We start from the raw sequence: 18,942 nt of genomic DNA on the forward strand, positions 1-18,942 counted from the left end.
AGGAACTTCAGATCACTTTCCTATTTGTTTGGAGGTTTGTAGTCATGCAATTGACATGTATAAATCCTTACTTGGAAAGCCTCCATTACGCTTGAATTCTTCTCTTTTGCTTCAACCTCACTTTGATTCTCTCATGGAGCAAATTTTGGTAAATTTTTCACAATAAGTGAATATTAAAGGAGTTAAAAGTGTGGGATATCACGTTACAAAACATTAAGATCATTCTTCGTATGTATGGAGTAACTAATGCTCAACAAAGAAGAGGTCTTCTTTGATAATTCTTACAAGTTCTCTCTGGGTGTAATGCATTATTGATACATGCACCATTAGATGATGAGCTTTTGGATATGCAAAGTCAATTCCAGGTTATTATTTCTCAGTTGCAATGTCAAAGTTATCGTTATGCCAAGATGCGTCAACTGAGGGATGGGCTCATAGATAATCAATGTCAATCTCATTTGTTTTTCCAAGCGTTACATCCTACTTATGCTTGATCAAATGTGGTACATGTGCAGCAAGGGGATGAATTGATAATGGATCCTACTACAATAATTGACATATGTGTTCATTACTTTAAGGAGTTGATTGGCCCACAATTGTTAATGACAAATGAGGTGAGTAGAGCACGTCATGAGTTTTATGATGTGGTTGAAGGTATTGTGCATGATCTCATTAGCCATGAATTGGATGCGGAGTTCACTGGGGATGAGGTGGACACAGTTTTAAGGCATCTTCCTAATGGTAAGAGCCCTGGTTGGGATGACTTGACCAATGAAGTTTTTAAGCGATATTCAAACATTTTAAAGGGGTTGTTAACTTTGATGTTTCAACATTCTTGGGATTTTGGTTGTATGCCTCAAGCTTGGAAGGTTGGTGTAATTAAATTAGTTCCAAAGGTGGCATCTCCCGAGTCATTTCATCGATGGAGACCTATTTCTTTGATGGGGGGTTGTATAAGATATTTACAAAGGTCTTGGCAAATAGATTACAAAAATATTTGCCAAAGTTGATACATCCTGGTTTTATTGCAGGTAGGAATATGTTGCATAATGTGTTGAATGGTTCAATGGTCATTGGTTATGGATTATGCTCGAAACACTAATCAAGAATTGATTATGGTGCAATTAGGTTTGGAGAAAGCTTATGATCACCTTTGTTTCTAGATTAATGCATAAAATGGGCTTTGGACCTCATATTTTTATTAAGACAAGATATAGTGTCTTGAGTGATGCTTAATGGGGGAGTTACATTAGATATTGCCCTCACAAGATCCATTCGTCAAGGATTCCCTCTTAGCCCATTGTTCATTGCTATTGTTACTCATCCCTTGTTAGTGATGCTATCAAGGCTTGCAACAAATGGTGACATTGTGGGTCTACACCTTTCGTCTAGAGGGCAACTAGTAGCACAAGCTTTGGTTGATGATTCTTTCATGTTTCTACAAGCCTCACAAGAGAATCTTGAGAAGGGGAGGCTTGTATGGAACCAATTTGCATTGGCTTATGGATTACATATTAATTGGAGGAAGTCTAGTCTCATATCATGTGTTGAAAGGGATTTGGAATGTTTAGGATGGCACGGATCCGTGGTGAAGAAAAGCTCTATTTTTCGACACTTGGGCTATCCATTAGGAATGAATGTTACAAATGGTCAATTGATTGAATGGATGTCTTGTAAGTTGAGGGATAAGTTCATGTATTGGAAGTCACAATCTTGGCCATTTCATGTATGCTTAAAGGTTGTACAATGTATTATGGAACCCATGATATTATATTACTTGCCATTGTTGCCATGGACAAAGATGGCTTTGGATTCTATTTTGCAACCTCTTCGATATTTGTTGTGGAAGAAGAGGTATAAGATGGGAATCATTTGGGTTGCATGGAATCATCTAGCAACCCCTAAGCACTTGGGGGGAGCTGGAATATTGAACTTATCTATGCATATGATGGCTCATAGATTTTCATTATTACAAGACATGTGTTCAAACTCACAACCATGGATATCTATTGTTCAATATTTCATTGAGAACAAGGGCCAGTTTAACACATGGGAGGACAACAATTAAGGTTTCATGGTGGCAATTACGAAATGGATGTATTTCACTTAGGATTCTGGGCTCTCCATGTGTTCAACACTTGGTTATCTCATGGCAAGAAGCACTCTTGTTATGTGTATGGAAACCATCATCTAGTAGAGAGCATTGTAATTCTTTGCAAAAAGAGTTACTTGTGTCTTCTCGGTTATTATGTTGGCCAGGAAAGGAGAGATTGCACTCTCAATTTAATCGTTTGTTTTGTTTGGGGGTCAAAGAGGTGGTAGATATAGTTGAGGCTCCATCAATTTGGGAGTTTGTTGAAGCGCGACAATGATTACCCATCCCATCCCGCCTAATTATGGGTTTATTTGGTAACAACTACAAAATATTGCATTGATGCAAGGTCCCTTACCTCTACAAACAAGAGAACAACCGTTGATTGATTGGTGTTTATGGGGTCAAACGTCGTCCTTAAAAGTGGCTACTAATATTTTGTATCATTGCTCTGTTGAGTCTCTTCGAAGGTTATCATCGAAGGTTGAAGAAGAATGTGATCGGAAATAACAGTTTGTGCGGAAATAACGCTCGGCCACAACCGAGTCTTCAACAAGGAATAGAAGAGAACAAACTAAAACAGAGATGACATAGGATGCTTACGTGGAAACCCTAAATGGGAAAAACCACGGGAGCCCACAGACTCCAACTATCACTATGAGGGGAGGAATACAATGTGAGACTCAGAGCCAACGACCTTGTGCTCTATGTCTTCTCCAACCGGCGATTACAATAGAAAACTTGTTCTGTGTCTCTCTCTATCTCGCACTCTCTGTGTACACTCTATCAACAACTCTCTGTGTACACTCTAGATCAACAACTCTCTGTGTACACTCTAGATCAACAACTCTCTGTGTACACTCTAGATCAACAACTCTCATGTGTACACTCTATCAACAACTCTCATCACTAAAGTGATTGCCCTAAGTCATATTTATACTTATATGACTTTAGGGCTATTTACAAATATAGCCTCGATGGGCTCACTATAAAACATATTTACACATATGTTCTTGGATCCGGTTTGCACCAGATCCATCCGGATTCACTCGATTCGGTTTCCGGGTCTCATCTGAAACCATTCTGGATCCAGTTCCTTCATCTGGATCGTCCGATCTGGCCCGTCCGATTCTCATCCGAAGGGACCGAATTCCCAATAGAATGGAAAATACATAAATCTGATCATGGGTGGTGGTAGATCTTACAACGTAGTTGACATTCTAAATTGCCACTTGTAGCAAAGGTCTTCATTTGGAGAGTTTTGATTGGAGGATTGCCTTTGGGATTAGCTCTAAAGTGTCATGGACTAGCAACGAGTGATTGCTTTTTTTGCACTGTACTCATCGATACAATGTTTGATTGCTTGTCAGATTTAGAGCTACATTTCTCAAATTTGGCAAGTTTTATCATGGTGTTATTTGACACCTAGACAATGGGTGTTTGCACAATTTACACAAGTTGACCCAAAATCAAAGATGGAGATTTTATTTTTGAGATATTGGGGATTGCGTCATAATTGCAACATGCGCAACGCTCTTGTATTCGATGGTAAACATGGAGTGAAAACATATCTACGAAAGTTGAAGGGAGTATTAATGTGGTAATTTTCTTGCTTGGAGCAAGTGGAAATTCTTTCCTCGGTGGAGTGTTTGTCTTGCCTATTGGCATTTCAACATGTTCCACTACCCATGTAGTGTATTGTAGTGCAGTGTAGTTAGTGGGTTACCATACTCCATTGTCACACCCATTGTAAGTAGTGTTTTTTACACCCATTTATTAATATAATTGTGTGTTTTCTCCAATAGAGAGAGAGAGAGAGAGAGAGAGAGAGAGAGAGAGAAGTATATTATATGAGAAGGAGTACAAGGGTAGGAATAACTTAGAGGCTTAAGACTGACATTGAACCGAATTGGTTGTGAATAGTACAATATGCCTCTATTTATAGTTCAGGAGTATTCTTGAAGTTTCTAGAATATTCCAAAGTATTCTAGAATATTCATGCATTTTCTAGGTTATTCCATAATGAAATAGTATTCAAAATAATATTTTATGTCTCATAATATTTATCCTAATGGTAAGGCCTTGACCCGTGCACTACAAAGTCTTGAGTTTATTTCTTATTTCCGGCCATATCATGACATAAGTGAAAGATAGAGACAACAAAGGAATGAGCAACATAATAAATAAGGTAATCAAACTCCTCTCATATGCACATATTATGATAAAATAGGTTGCCATGTTTGAGAAACGAAATTTTACACAAAAGAAATTCACATCAAAACAATGAAATGAATGTGATGATACATATAATGATGATGAGAATGTCTCAATGACAACTACATTAAAAAAAATCAACAATATATGGTACATTAATTCAGGGTGCTCAAACCACATGTTTGGAAATATTGTATTGTTTAATCAAGCAACTAACATTGGTGTGCCTAAGTGAAAAATCATGAGAGTTGACATGTGTTATATTGTTAAGTGCAGTGGTGATTTTAATTGAAATGATGTCACCAAAACTTTACATCATTGCTAAAACATATCCTTAATGTGTTATCAAAATTAAATTTTTTTCCAAAAAAAAAACTACTTCCATTAGTTAAGCAATGTACAAAGGATAATTTACAACTCATATCTTACACGACATCTTGCATGTGTTATCAAAATTTATGGTGTGTTGGCTCAAGGTATGCTCATTGAGCACGTGTCTTTTTATTAGTGGAGTTATGTCTCTATCCTAATATCATTTGCCAAGAAGTTTAGGTCGTCATACTCCCTATTGATGGCAAGTTGGTGTGTGTGGTTGTCAAGTACTCTAGAGCCATTAACTTTGCTTACCCTAATATTGCAAACTCTCACATACCTCTCACGAAAGCACTAACCTCAATAAGAAACTCACTAGTGCTTGATAAGCTTAAGTGTTAGATACATACACAAGTTAATCGGCTTGAGAGGAAGAACTAAACACACTTGATTTAATAGGAGCACACACAACACAAATAAAAAGAGTGTGGTTGGTGTTTGGCTAAAAACACTTAACACTAATCACTTAATTCAATAAAAATGTGTCAAAGTGACTTATAGTACTTTGACAAAAGAATTGTCCCTTTTGACATTGAGTTGGCCATTTGTCCTAGAGCTCTAGAGACAACTTTGTTTTCTTCCCCCCTTTTCTTGGTCCCACACTTGGTCTTTAGTCGCAATGTCATTATCATCATAGTCATACATGATACTACACACAACGAGTACTTAACATCCCCCCCCAACCGAATGAGTGCACTCTTGGTGTACCATGTCAAGCCTCAATCTGTGGGTGCAAAGGTGGTAGTAGAAAATGAGAGAGTCAAAGGTATCAAGGTTGGGACGGAAGGACGGAAAATGTTGAACTCAAGTTCAATTGGAGGTGAATGAGGAGAGTGGTTGATGTGGGGGAGGACGTGAGGAAGGTGTAGGGAGGATGGACAACATGTTGGCGAGCAATCAACGGTGGACACTAGAGGCATTGTCTATTGAGGGGCAATGTTAAACATCTTGCATGAGTGTGGTGATCAATCGGAAAAACTCTTTCAAGTTTCTTGTGACCATTAATGAGTAGTGTAGTAGGTGAACATCAAAGGCGAGTTTCCTCCATAGCTTGCAGACGTCTTCGAGTGTCGGCATTAGCATTCCTTGACAGTGCCCAAAAGATGTGCTTGCTCAAGGTGTACTCATTGAAGCATGTCTTTGTATTAGCTTATTTTGTGTCTCTATCCCAATATCATTTGCCCAGGGATCCATGCCATTGTATCCCCTATTGACGACAAGTTAGACGACAATTGTTGTAAAGCATTGTCAAGCCACTAACCTTGCGTACACTAAACTTGAGAACTCTTACTCGCCTTTCTCGAAAGCACTAACCTTGCTAAGAAGCTCACTAGTGTTAATATGTGAGTTCTGTAGTAAAGCAAACTCATAAGAACAACAAAGTTGTTAAGAGACATTATCTAAGTATCCTCTTGAGCTCATGCATATAAATGTTTGGGGCCCATCACAAGCATTGTCGGATCCAAACATTTTGCTCCCTTTATTTTTTATTTTTCTTTTATGATTTGGGTATATGTCTTGAAAAATAAAAGTGATATTTTTAAAAATTTCCTCAAGCTCAAATTCATAACTAAGAATTAACATTATAATAAAAAAAATCATGGTCCTCACTATTTATTGTTGAATGACCATGGGTAGTGCATAGTGAATCAAGTTTTGAAGGTAGTTTATGGTCACTAGATGATGGCAATGGACAATATATAGTTGGCAAATGGTGGCCAAACACATGTATATTGGACTTTGTCACAAAATGAAGTATCGAGTTTATTGTGACAAGGCACACTTAGTACACAAAATTAATAACATAAGTTAAAGCGAAACAAGGGTAAAGAAAGAGTAAATTAATTGTAACTACTACGCATGTTGGCAACATTTATAGGTTACAATCTCATAACAGTGAATAATTTTGTCAAACTTTCTTCCTTTTGAATGTTTGGTTTCCAAAGAGAACTATCTTATTGCACAAAACACATGGAACTTTCATTCCATTATGTAAATAGGGATAACCATTATCAATCTATCACATTAAAATACTCTTTGATGTCAGATATGATGGAGATTTTTGTCCATGGAAAGAATGCACAATATGTGATATAAAAAAATGTCTTATAATATCTTATTCATGCATAATATAAACATAGTAATGAATGAAAAGGTTAAACCACACAATGATCATTGATGTATATATGGATCAATGGACATCCATCTTGAAGTCCAAGACCCTTAGTCGAAGTCTTCTTCATGCTAAATAACAAGAGTGTATCACATGTAACAAAGTGGTAATGAATTTTAAAGATGTTGGTCAAAGAATTTGATATGAATGAGAAATTTATGGTTATTTTTTATTGTCAATGTTTTTGAAATGTTCTAAGAATAAGATATCATTCATTATATGCAAAAAATACACCTTGCCAAGAAAACTTAACTAATCTAATTATAATATTGAGCTTATCAATCAACTTTATTGATGTAGTTATTTCTAGTAGTCCAATTGCTTTTTGGTACATACTTCCTTCACCATGCTCCCTAGGCAAATATAATGTATTTGTATTATGACATGGGGATCAATAATAAGGTAACATGATACCAAAACAAGCACGCTACATGTTTGTGATTTACTATGGTTCAAGAGAACATGACATCAATAAGAAACCGCCAAAACTCTTCATATTGCTCGGTTACTCTTGAGAGTTTTTGCTTTTCACCCTTTTTTATATAATCAATGTCACCCTTTTTGAGTGATTGCATACATTATCTCCATTTGTTGGCACATGTCTATGTGAACATGTTGAACTTGCAATGGTTCACAATATTGCCATCTTTCGGAAAAAAAAACCATGATTCACCCTTTTTTATGTAGTCAATGTCACCCTTTTTGAGTGATTGCATACATTATCTCCATTTGTTGGCACATGTTGAACTTGCAATGGTTCACAATATTGCCATCTTTCGGAAAAAAAAAACCATGAAAATACAACATCTTGTAGAAAGACCACTATTCCATTCCTTTGCAAAGCACATTTTTATTGTCTTCACATTGTATCACAATATTCATGCACGATTTAGGGTTATCTTTTGTGAGATATTAGGAGAATGCTAAGAGGGTTCGACTTAAATTTCATTGAGCCGTATTGTACAATCTTCAACAACAAAATTCCTAGAGATTTGTTGATGTTGAACCATAGTCTGTTCAATGAGAATGATAATTGTGTGTGTGATTGCATATCTAGTAATGGTTTGGATCATTGTATGCAAAATAAGCAAAATGCAAGACATCAACCCAATCATCTAGTTGGTGGTTGATGAAGCAACGAAGATATTTCTTTAACCCACTCATTCTCCTATCATTTTTAGATTTATCCTAATTTTGTGTGTACTTCCATAGAAGTTCTATGTAAACCAAATCCTCTCTTTTGTTTAAGGTTTTGATTAGCATTTGAAGTAGTTGTCAATGTCATCTTCCCATTTTTTAATACAAGCTCATAATCTTTGGTATATGCTCTCATGGTCACATTGTGCACCCCCGATTGCAACATTCATTGGTAGAGTTCTTGAACATCGAGAGTCGCTACTCATTGTCACATATATTACGTGAAATGTATATTTTTGGTCTAATAGGTCATATTTGACCCCCGAAGTTGATAATAAAATCTATTTATTTCTCTATCCATCTTTGTAAATAGTAATATAATAATTACAAATGTCAAATTACACTCCATCGAATATGATATCCAATCAGCTTACCACAAACTCAATGAGGGTTCCCATGACATCCCGTCGTCTCTAGATGTCATTATGGACTCTCTCTCTCTCTCTCTCTCTCTCTCTCTCTACCACGCATACACAAACACATAACATGACATGACATACTCAAACACACACAACATAACATAACATACACATATTATTTTAATCGTGTTTGCTACATATAATTATATCCTTTAGTTCTTCACAACATCAACCACAAATGCTTAATACCCAAGATCACTTGCTTGTTATAGCCAAAATCAAATGTTCTTAGACAAGGTGCCTTATAGGAGTGTCTAGATAGGGTATTTGCTTCTCCTTCTTACATATTGGGTAATACATGATCAAGAACTCGAGATGTATAAAAAATTGTGCCAAATGAGCTTGTCGTCAACTAGAGAATTCTAGAAATATGTGAGGTTCTTGTGACAATATGATCATTGTAATCAATTATTTGGTAGGGAGTATCTCCAAAAGGTGATGTTGTTGCTCAAAAGAATCCATAATGGATTTTGTTAATGAATTTAGACTGTACTCATTCCAATTATTAGTTTTTAAAAGTTTGATAATGTTACTTATTGACAAAAAACCTCACTACTTCAATCTTTTACCTTCATTGACATGGTAGAAGTTTCACAGGGTCTCTCTCTAGAGACTAGAATCAAATTCAAATTCTCCAATCACATGCAACATGGTAGACCTCTATCCTACCATCAAAAGTTGATAGGACAAACTTAATGAAGCATTACCAATGCAAAGGCCATGTGATTTAGGAGGTTTTCATGATCATTTCTTAGGCTCTCTATGGAATCAAATGTCATCACCATGTTAGGGCACTATCCTATCATCAAAGTTGATAAGTAAAAATTGAATGAAGCATGGCCGATGCAACAACCATGTGATTTGAGAAGTTATCATCATTTAGTGTAATACCAGGGCAAACCCTCATCAAGCTCTTATTTAACATTCCTTTTCCTTATTTCCCTTTCTCAATCTAATATTATGTGTCTTGAGAATTTAAAACAAATGATAATGTAATCTAAAAGCTTGTGCTAGCATTGGAGCAATAGAAAAGGACAAAGAAATGCATGTAAAGATTTAGCAGATGGGCATCTTGAAGAGAAACTAGGATATGGTCAAGTTGGAGAAATTGAAAATGTTTTCTCTGTATTTCACCAAATGAGAACAAATGGAGTTTTACCAAATCTGGTCACTTTTATTGTTGTGCAATTACTCTTAAGTAATGGAAACGTTGTTAGAATAGATTCAATAGCTTCAAATTGCAAAGCATAATGGAAATGTTGGAAAGGCTTGTAGTCATACAACCATGGTGATGAGCATTTATTACATATGCCAATGAGCATGCAGGAACGGAATAATAATGATGTAGTAGCTATCCACATATGAACAACTACATGGATGAACAATGAGAAACTAAAGTTGAGTGTTTAAGCCAATGATCACATGAGATGGAAAGAAGATTCCTGTATATTTTCACTGTTCTTTGTAGTTTTCTACTGTGAGTCTTTTAGATTTCATGTTGGCCTATCATGGCTACAACCTTTTATAATGTTGTCAAACTAATCATTTTGTCATGTATGTAGAATTTCTACTAATGAAGAATATTTTTTTTGAAAAAAAAAACAAATGATAATGTAATTGTTAAAGCATTGGGTGTGCACAAATGAGGTTATGGCTTCAAGTCACCTAAAACCTATTATATTTTGGATGCTCATGGAAACCTCTTGACATTCTTATAGTGCATCTTAAAGAACTTCCCAATGATGTTTTTAAACGATTTGGGGGCTTCTAAATACCATGAATAACAATGTCCTTCAATTGTCATTCTCGTTCTTTCAATTCATGTACATTTATATTTTCTACATTCTTTGCTTGTGCCATATAACTTGCATATTAGGGGGGGATTAGAAACGACATCACTACCATTGCATATATCAACCCATGACTTTATCGTGCATACATTCTTCATTTCGCTTGCATATATCAACCCATGACTTTCTCATGGTGTCTATTTTCTCATTTTTTGTTGTACATTCCCGTTGAATCCTTAAATAAGCATTCATTTAACTTCACATGACCTTATCGCCATTGTTTCACTTCATCCTCAAGTTTTTTGCGAGTTATGTTGATAACATCTAAAACCATTTGTTAAGATGCTCATCCTTAAGAACGATAACCTTTAATATTCCATTCTCCGTCCCGAGTGCATGCAACTCTCCACCTTCGTTTGTTGATGGTGTGTCATAAAAAGGAACCAAGTGGCTTATAATTATTGTTGCATCGAGGCCAAGAATCATTGGTAGCTTAGGTTCATTTTCCATTGTAACATCAAGCGTGGTGGCCACGTCAACTAGTGTGAGGGCTAAGCCAAAGCCATAATATATTGATGGGGGGAGGGGAGTTATGAAACACCTTTCGTAAGCCAGATGTGGGGGGCGGTGACTCTGTAGGACATTTCGATGGCCGACAATGCAACCTCCCCATGGCACCTGGGCAGACACATTTCCTATGTATGGATGTATAATGTATAATGTATGTATGTATGTATAATGTATGTATAATGTATAATGTATAATGTATAATGTATAATGTATAATGTATAATGTATAATGTATAATGTATGTATGTATAATGTATAATGTATAATGTATGTATATAATAATAACGAGAATATTTCTTCTCTCTCGATCTTTCTCTGATACCAATTACAAAATAATGGCTCTGCTGCACTTGTCACTGCCGCCTCCGCCTGCTTCTGCTTCTGCTTCTGCGTCTGCTTCTGCTTCTGCTTCTGCGTGGCTGCGATCCCTCCCTCCTTCTTCTTCTTCTTATCATCATACGGTTCCTGAAATCCTCTCCGTAAACTCGGCTTATAAGCTCTCAGGACCGGATCACGATCCACAACAGCCCCAGAAGAAATCCTCCGTAGATGACAATGCTATCCACTACGGCGTCCCTGCCCCAGCCCCTCAAGACAGTCCTTTCATCACGTTACCTAGTAAGTGATTCTCGATGCCGCTTCCTGTCTTTCTTTTTCTCTTTTTCCCTTTCTCCTTTTGTGTCGTTTTAAATTCTTTTTGATCGTTTTCATTCATACTAGAGGTTGCCATGAATTGGATATAATATCTAATGGACTTATGCTGCCATTGAAACCTAACATAACATTATGCCTGTGATCGTCAATGCTGCTTCCTGTTTTTCTTTTGTGTTGTTTTAATTTCTCTTGATCGTTTTCATTCAAACTAGAGGATTCCATGAGCTGCATATAATATATAATGGACTTATGCGGCCATTGAAACCTAACATAATACAATGTCCCTTGCCGCTTATGTTTTATTAGACAGAAAGGTAGAGACTGAGATAGAAATATCATAATAGGCGCTGCAAACATCAATTCAAGCAAGCATGACCAAATTCGGAACACAGATATGTTGATACTTCTACACATACTAGGACAACAGTGATATGAATGATTGGGTCTGGATAATAGAATCAATGATAAATATGATAATTTCTCATGCATGTGGCCTTGCTTCTCATGCAATATACATTAATTTAGAAAGATCATTTCTAGTAACCTATATTTCAACATACCTGCATCCCAATGTTAGGGCATCTCCGTCCTTCAAAATTAAATTTTCAGTCTTGAATCATTAGCTAGTATGAATTTCATGACACCTACTGAAAATAGACACAAGCAGACGCACAAGAGACATGCTAAATATCATTCCTTGGTACCTGAGTTTATATCAGAAAGAGTTGGGATATAGCTTACTTTTTGTTATAGGTTTAGAATGGTGGTTGCAGATTTTTAATCCTTTATCCCATACCCTGTTAAACTCGTAGTGGTTTGGCTGTGTAGCTTGGTTGTACTGAATGGAAGGTCCAGTTGGAATGACACTTTATTATCCTGATTGCATAAGAGGTTTCTGACACACATGTTCTTAGGGTTTGCACCTTGTATGTCACTTCCCTCTCCTCTTTAGTTTTTCCTTAAGATTAAAGTGAAATGTTGCAGAAATACATCATAATAGACCTACATCATCTTGACTTGATCTTGCTTCTCTTTCAGGGCTGCTTTGCATATCTTCAGTTTTCAACTGACCTACGGATTCTTTATATCATCTTTTTGTTTGTACTTCTCGTTGTTCTTGCATTCAGTTTCTAAATTGGATGTTATGGTACTCTTAAAAATTTCAGGCATGCCTCCAGATGCTAGATAAATATATATGCTTGTGCATGGAACATTATGTGTAGTTTCTTGGAATCATCTATGTGTTTCCAATGAACTTGTTAATCAAAATTAAATTCTTCCAAATTTCAGGACCTCTGTCAATAACAGATTTGGCACCACAACCTACACATGGATCACGGTTGCGAGTAGCATATCAGGTATATTGGAGCTTTTATTGTAGGATGTTATCTCTGGTAAAGATATAACAGCAATTGATTCACAGGGTATGCCGGGTGCATACAGCGAGGCAGCTGCAAGTAGTGCATATCCAAACTGTGAAGCTGTTCCATGTGAACAATTTGAAGCTGCATTTCAGGTGAAGCTAAACTATTATCCAATGAAACTTCATAGTTAAGCTCGCTTTCAGACACAAATAAAAGTACTGCATTACATTCTAAAGGCAATATGAATTGTGAAGCCATTGCCTTCGTACATGCATTGGACGTTTTTACTTTAAGAAAGAAAATTGTATATGGTGTAGGAGTAAATGTCGTTGTCTTATGAGCACAAATCATGGGTCCAAGTATTACATAATGAGTCAAATGTTACAGGAAATGTATAAAACAGTTCCACATTTTTTTTATTGGAGAAAAATGAGTATACAGCTCTTCAGTTTCACAATCCAAGGCTTGAAAACATTAAAGAAATGGTAACAAATTGAAGTAAAACACTAAATATAATGTTGAGAACATACAAAATATTCTAGTAAGCATGTTCCGTGAATCATGTATTGAATCAGCTAATGAAGCTCGTTTTGGTGGGTTTGGCAAGCTGTCACAGGCTGTGGAACTGTGGCTTGTAGACAGGGCTGTCTTACCAATAGAGAATTCTCTTGGAGGAAGCATTCACAGGAATTATGACTTGTTATTAAGACATAGACTACATATTGTAGGGGAGGTCCAGCTGTCTGTACATCACTGCCTCCTCGGACTACCAGGAATTAAAATGGAACAACTTCGAAGGGTTCTAAGCCATTCACAGGTAATGATTATTTCATATGTAACGACAGGGGAAAAGACAAACTTCCCATTAACATTAACCGTTGTAAGACATTCATGTATAGGTTTTGAGATGTTGGAAATGGAGATTGCAGATGTACTGAATGCATGTTTGAAGACTCCTAAAAGGGAAAAATGTAAAAATTGACAGGGGCTATATTGCATAACGTTTTTATAACTAATATAGTAATTAGAAGCCGTTGTGGAATGTTCTTATGAATGAAACATTACCTAATTGGAAATGTTCTCATTTTCTTACAATTTCACGAACTATGTCAGTAATTATTTTTCGGCAAGTTATGTACAATGGTGCTTATTAATGTGACTTTTAGGCGCTAGCTCAGTGTGAGGCTACGCTTTCGAAATTGAATTTGATCAGGGAAGCTGTTGAGGATACAGCTGGTGCTGCACAGGTGATTGAGACTTTGGATCTTGATTTGAATTCATTGGGAAGAAACTGAACATTGTATGATGAAATCTTTTTCATCTTATGCTTTCAGTATATAGCTGCTCATAAGTTGTGGGATACAGGAGCAGTAGCAAGTGCAAGAGCAGCTGAGATCTATGGCTTGAATATCCTTGCAGATGGCATTCAGGTAAGGTTATTTTAGAGTCCATTAGAAATCTGGGGATAAATTTACATTTTTAAGAGGGAAAGTTTGATTGGCTTCCATGATAGGATGATCAGGACAATGTCACTAGATTTCTGATGCTGGCAAGAGAACCAATTATCCCACGTGTTGATAGGCCTTTTAAGGTGAATATTTAACTTTCTAGACAAATCTATAGTCACTTATAGGTCTTTGGCTAAACATGTGACACTTTGTTCTTCTGGTCTTATGTGTAGACCAGCATAACCTTTACTTTGGAAGAGGGTCCTGGTGTTCTTTTCAAGGCCCTTGGGGTGTTCGCTTTGCGGGAAATCAATCTCACAAAGGTAATTCTACTCTTTGTCCAGAGTCTATGACTGTAGGACTTCCATCAACATTAACTTACTATTAGTGGGCATGTCTCCACCACGAGCAAGAACACATTGTATAGCTAATCTGAAATGATCGAGAGCCAATAGTCCAATAGTCTGTAGACCACAGCCAGCAGGGCCTTGGATCAGCATGTGATCTATCCAGTTAGAATTGAATTCTGATGTGTAAGCGTCCAATTATAAAGTTGTGCCATGTAAGCCATGCACAACATCAATCCACTTAGAAGTTATAAGTGAGCGAATAAGTGAGAGGGCTAAGTTTTGAAGAAGTAACACTTGGCAACATGAAAAGATAGTAGACTTGTATTTATTCAAACAAACCGCTCTTTTGATAAAAAAATTGAAATTAATTTTTAGAGATAGGGAAGTAATGTTAGAGAGTGTAGATATGCAGGGATCATAGTTGATTTTCTCCCTCTTCTACTATGCTCAGTAAATAATAAGTTGGAACCTATATAAGTGGGTTTTAATGTGGAAAAATTTGATAAAAAAAGCTGCTGGTTGTGTATCTACAGTTCGGGCTCTGTCTTATTGTATTATCTTCTATTAATTATGGAAAAAAGAAATACCAAAATGGCACCTGCCCTTGCGGCCAATAAGGTGTCAAACTCGTTTAGTAGCAGTCTAGCTTCATAGTGAGTACACAATCTTAAGTAGATATTTCCTTGTTTATATGGAACTTTGACTCCAGTGGTGAAATTAAGTACAATTGGCTGCTTTGATTGGGGTTTTACCAGCCCCTGGAAGGGTCCTTAGTCCAGTTTCAAGATTCATGTTATTACTTAACCGCATCATAAGATTTTGTACTGAGTCTGAGCCATGAGAGTTTAACACGTGACATCTGTGTTGCGAGCTAACTAAGAAAGAAGATAATTGTTGTGATAACAAGAACTTGAAGCTGCAACGAAATATACAGGTGGCAGTGGTAAGCTATAGTGGAGGTGTTATGGTATGTATGCGTACATTTTGCCTTGTTATTGTACATTTCTGTATCCTCCTTCTATAGCAGTGTAGAACTGACTGGTAGGAAGCCAAGGATGCTGGGTAAATTTAGTCTGGTGGAATATATTACTTGCAGGCTAATGTATTCCAGTTTTTTCATTACATATGTCCACTTTTGCATTTTGGATTTAGATTGAAAGTAGACCCCTCCGAAAACGTCCTTTACGTGTTGTGGATGATACCAACAATGGGGATGCTAAATCTGTGTAAGAAAACCTGCTCTAATTAATGAACCCTCTTCACTCTCTGAATTCATTTTTGTCAACCTTTTATGGCATTGTCAAATATGAATAAGCCAATTGATAATTCCTTTGTTCAACAGGTACTTCGATTATCTGTTTTTTCTAGACTTTGAAGCGTCAATGGCAGAACAACGAGCTCGAAATGCTCTTCAACACCTTCAGGCTTGTTTACTTCTTCCTTAAAGAATATATTGGATGTTAGAAATGTTTAATAATTGCTTGTGTGTGTCTACTTGAAGAGAAAAAGGGGATGAAAATTTGCCATATAATTTTCTCAAATAGCACATATAATTTATCTTCCAGGGTATGGCCAAGGGTATTTGGGGAAAGAAAGAAAAGCATGGTGTGGATGAGTTATTCCCCATGTTTTAAATGCATGTAAAGATCATTTGCTCGGATGTCTCAAATTACATCTGACTTCACAGCCTTTTAGGACCCACACTCCAGTGCACCAATGGCAAACTTGAAAATTCTCCAGTCTTTGATGTGTGGTAAAAGTCCTTATTTATAAGTAATGATACGAAAATACAGTGCAACAGACTGGTGGAAGCTTAAATTCCTCGACATAAAAACATTGTGATCTGATAAAATTTTCTGAAATCTTTAACACCCAAATGTGGCACTACATGATTATGTCCACATCCAGTCTAGAAGCTCCTATTAATTTCTGTGATACTGATATATGTACCATATTTGATGCTAGAAACTATGTCGAGACCATCCTAACCTCGTTGCTTAGATAATTTCTTTTTAACACATTTTATCAGCTAATTCATACGTAGTATTGTCAACCTTCCCAAATAAGTAATTCCTTTTTTTATATATTTGTTAGTTCCAAGTGCCTCCTTATTTGTGTTCAGGAATTTGCGACGTTCCTGAGAGTGTTGGGGAGTTATCCAATGGATGTGACTCCAAGCAAGGCTTTCCAAACTTCATAGATACTGGAACCCTTTCAAAGAAAGGATGTTAACAGTGTGGGAATTTAAGAAAGATGTTGTAAGTGCCTGCATTATGAAGATGCGGCGGTGGTGGTTTGCATTTCCCTTCTTGGGAGCTTGATATGATTCAACGTAATTTTGTGGAGTTTTGACCCATATTAATAGAGTAGATTTTGCATTTCAAGGATTCCACAATCATGTCTATACCACCCTTATCCTATTGGGAGGGTGAAATACGTGAACCATAGGTCATAAAATGCTAAACATAAACTCAAAATCCATTAAAACCTAAAACCCATGAAGCCTGTATATGAAGCCAAGGACAAATCCCCATGCAACATGTACAAGGAAGGGTGTGTATACGTGTGAACAAAATTTTATTTTGAATACAGAATCATAAAACATTCCCAAAAGATTTAAACAAAGAGAAACTAAAACAAAAACCCTATGTTTTTGAGCAATTGTTCTGAGGAGAAAACAAGAAAACAATGTCTGTATCTTGAAAATAAAATGAAAGGAGATATAATTTGGGAAAATAAGCACGGAAAACCCTTTTATATTTGGTTGAGCATCAAATGAATGCTTAATGTTGATGTCTTTGGGTATGTTTATTGGTTGATGTTATTTTGGAATGCCATAATCGTGTTTTGGGATTTTATGCCTGAGAAAGATAGTATTGAAGCCAAGAAATGAAGAAACCAAGCGATTTTGGAGTTTTGTTCAAATCTGTAAAAATGTGCTAGGTACTACATAAAAATCAGTTTCTTTATCTTTCATTCATTCTAAATCATTTGTGGTAGACAAACTCTGAATTTATACACTGTTTTTTGGGGATAGAACTATTATTGGGCCTTCTTCATTTCTTGAGAGTGAATACACGCTGTTGCATAGGAATGAATGTGTAGCACCAAAAAAATGATGTGAATTCATCACCTTTTGGGTAATGTAGAAATTTTGAAAAGGTTGAATTCATTATGTAGGAAATGTATGACATGTTGAACAAAGAAAATTAACTTGACAACACTATCAACTTAATTAAATGGGATAAATCACATTGAAGGGCATGTAACCTAGTTGTTTTGAGAAATATAGTGTTTAAATAGGATAAATCACATTGATGGGTGTGTAACCTAGTTGTTTTGAGAAATAAAGTGGTTAAATGGGATAAATCACATTGAAGGGCATGTAACCTAGTTGTTCTGAGAAAAATAGTGGTTGCACAATGTTGGACACAAACATGTATGCTTGCTATATGTAGTTATTTTGAAAAGAAACAAACTAATCTTTCTCATGCTCTAAAGTAAACCGTATATAGTTTTGTGCAAATATGAAGACCACAGATAGAGCTAACTCATACGATATTATCCAACTCTCTTGGCAACAATCCAATATTCATTTTTTGATTTTGCCCTAGTTTTTAATCTAAGTCAAATGGGGGCTAATGCGTATTGACACCTAATGTAAACCTTTAAACCTTGTACAGATATTATGTGAACTACCTTTGTTATTATGATTGTAAACCTTTGAACCTTGTACAGATATTATGTGAACTACCTTTGTTATTATGATTGTCCCAAATCTTTTGGAACTTTGCAAATAGCCTCCATGAGACAAATACATTGAATTGTCATTGAAGAGGAAGGACATCATTCTATCCCATTAATCTTTTTGAACATCATGTCAAAAAAATAGGTTGACCATTTGTACATGCCTTCCACACTTTGTTGGCTGATCACTACATTCAGCCATTGTAAACCATTGTAAACCTCATCAGTAGGCAATGTCCTTTGCATATGAAAAGTCAAAACACAAATAATACCATAAAACAATGAGGATGCACCAAGAATGTTTTCTCATTGCGTTTCCTTGTCTATGATACTATCATCTTACTCATATAGGACATCCATCGACAATGGTTTTTCATTGCATCTCCTTGTCTATGATGCTATCATCTTACTCATATAGGACATCCATCGAGAATGGTTTTTTATTGCATCTCCTTGTCTATGATATCTATATAATACACATTTGCCATAGTATCATTTAACTCTCGGTTTGTAGCTTAGTGAACATAGCTCAATACTACTTGAGCATTTCCTC

The 18,942-nt window shown here is 36.2% G+C and overlaps 1 protein-coding gene across 4 annotated transcripts; it reads left to right on the plus strand.

The window, feature by feature from the left end:
• The first annotated feature begins 11,122 nt into the window (after window positions 1–11,122).
• Window positions 11,123–17,026, plus strand: LOC147865440 (arogenate dehydratase 2-like). Of its 4 annotated transcripts, XR_015529655.1 has the most exons (12): window positions 11,124–11,444; window positions 12,771–12,838; window positions 12,904–12,996; window positions 13,461–13,661; window positions 14,011–14,091; window positions 14,179–14,274; window positions 14,358–14,435; window positions 14,526–14,615; window positions 15,795–15,868; window positions 15,985–16,066; window positions 16,208–16,395; window positions 16,765–17,026. XR_015529655.1 is itself a non-coding variant. In XM_087318249.1 (11 exons), the coding sequence occupies exons 1-11, from the start codon at window positions 11,162–11,164 to the stop codon at window positions 16,840–16,842; spliced, it is 1,215 nt and encodes a 404-aa protein (XP_087174375.1). In that variant the 5' UTR covers window positions 11,123–11,161; the 3' UTR covers window positions 16,843–17,026. The 4 variants fall into 4 exon arrangements, 3 of the variants coding, with proteins under 3 accessions (XP_087174375.1, XP_087174374.1, XP_087174373.1); XM_087318249.1 differs by lacking the exon at window positions 16,208–16,395 and having other exon boundaries at window positions 11,123–11,444; window positions 14,367–14,435; XM_087318248.1 differs by having other exon boundaries at window positions 16,208–17,026.
• Window positions 17,027–18,942: the final 1,916 nt, after the last annotated feature.

The sequence above is a fragment of the Azolla caroliniana genome, unplaced genomic scaffold, assembly GCF_043228905.1.
Source record: "Azolla caroliniana isolate FFs.n. ecotype wild unplaced genomic scaffold, voAzoCaro1.0.p SCAF_4, whole genome shotgun sequence".
Lineage (NCBI taxonomy): Eukaryota > Viridiplantae > Streptophyta > Polypodiopsida > Salviniales > Salviniaceae > Azolla > Azolla caroliniana.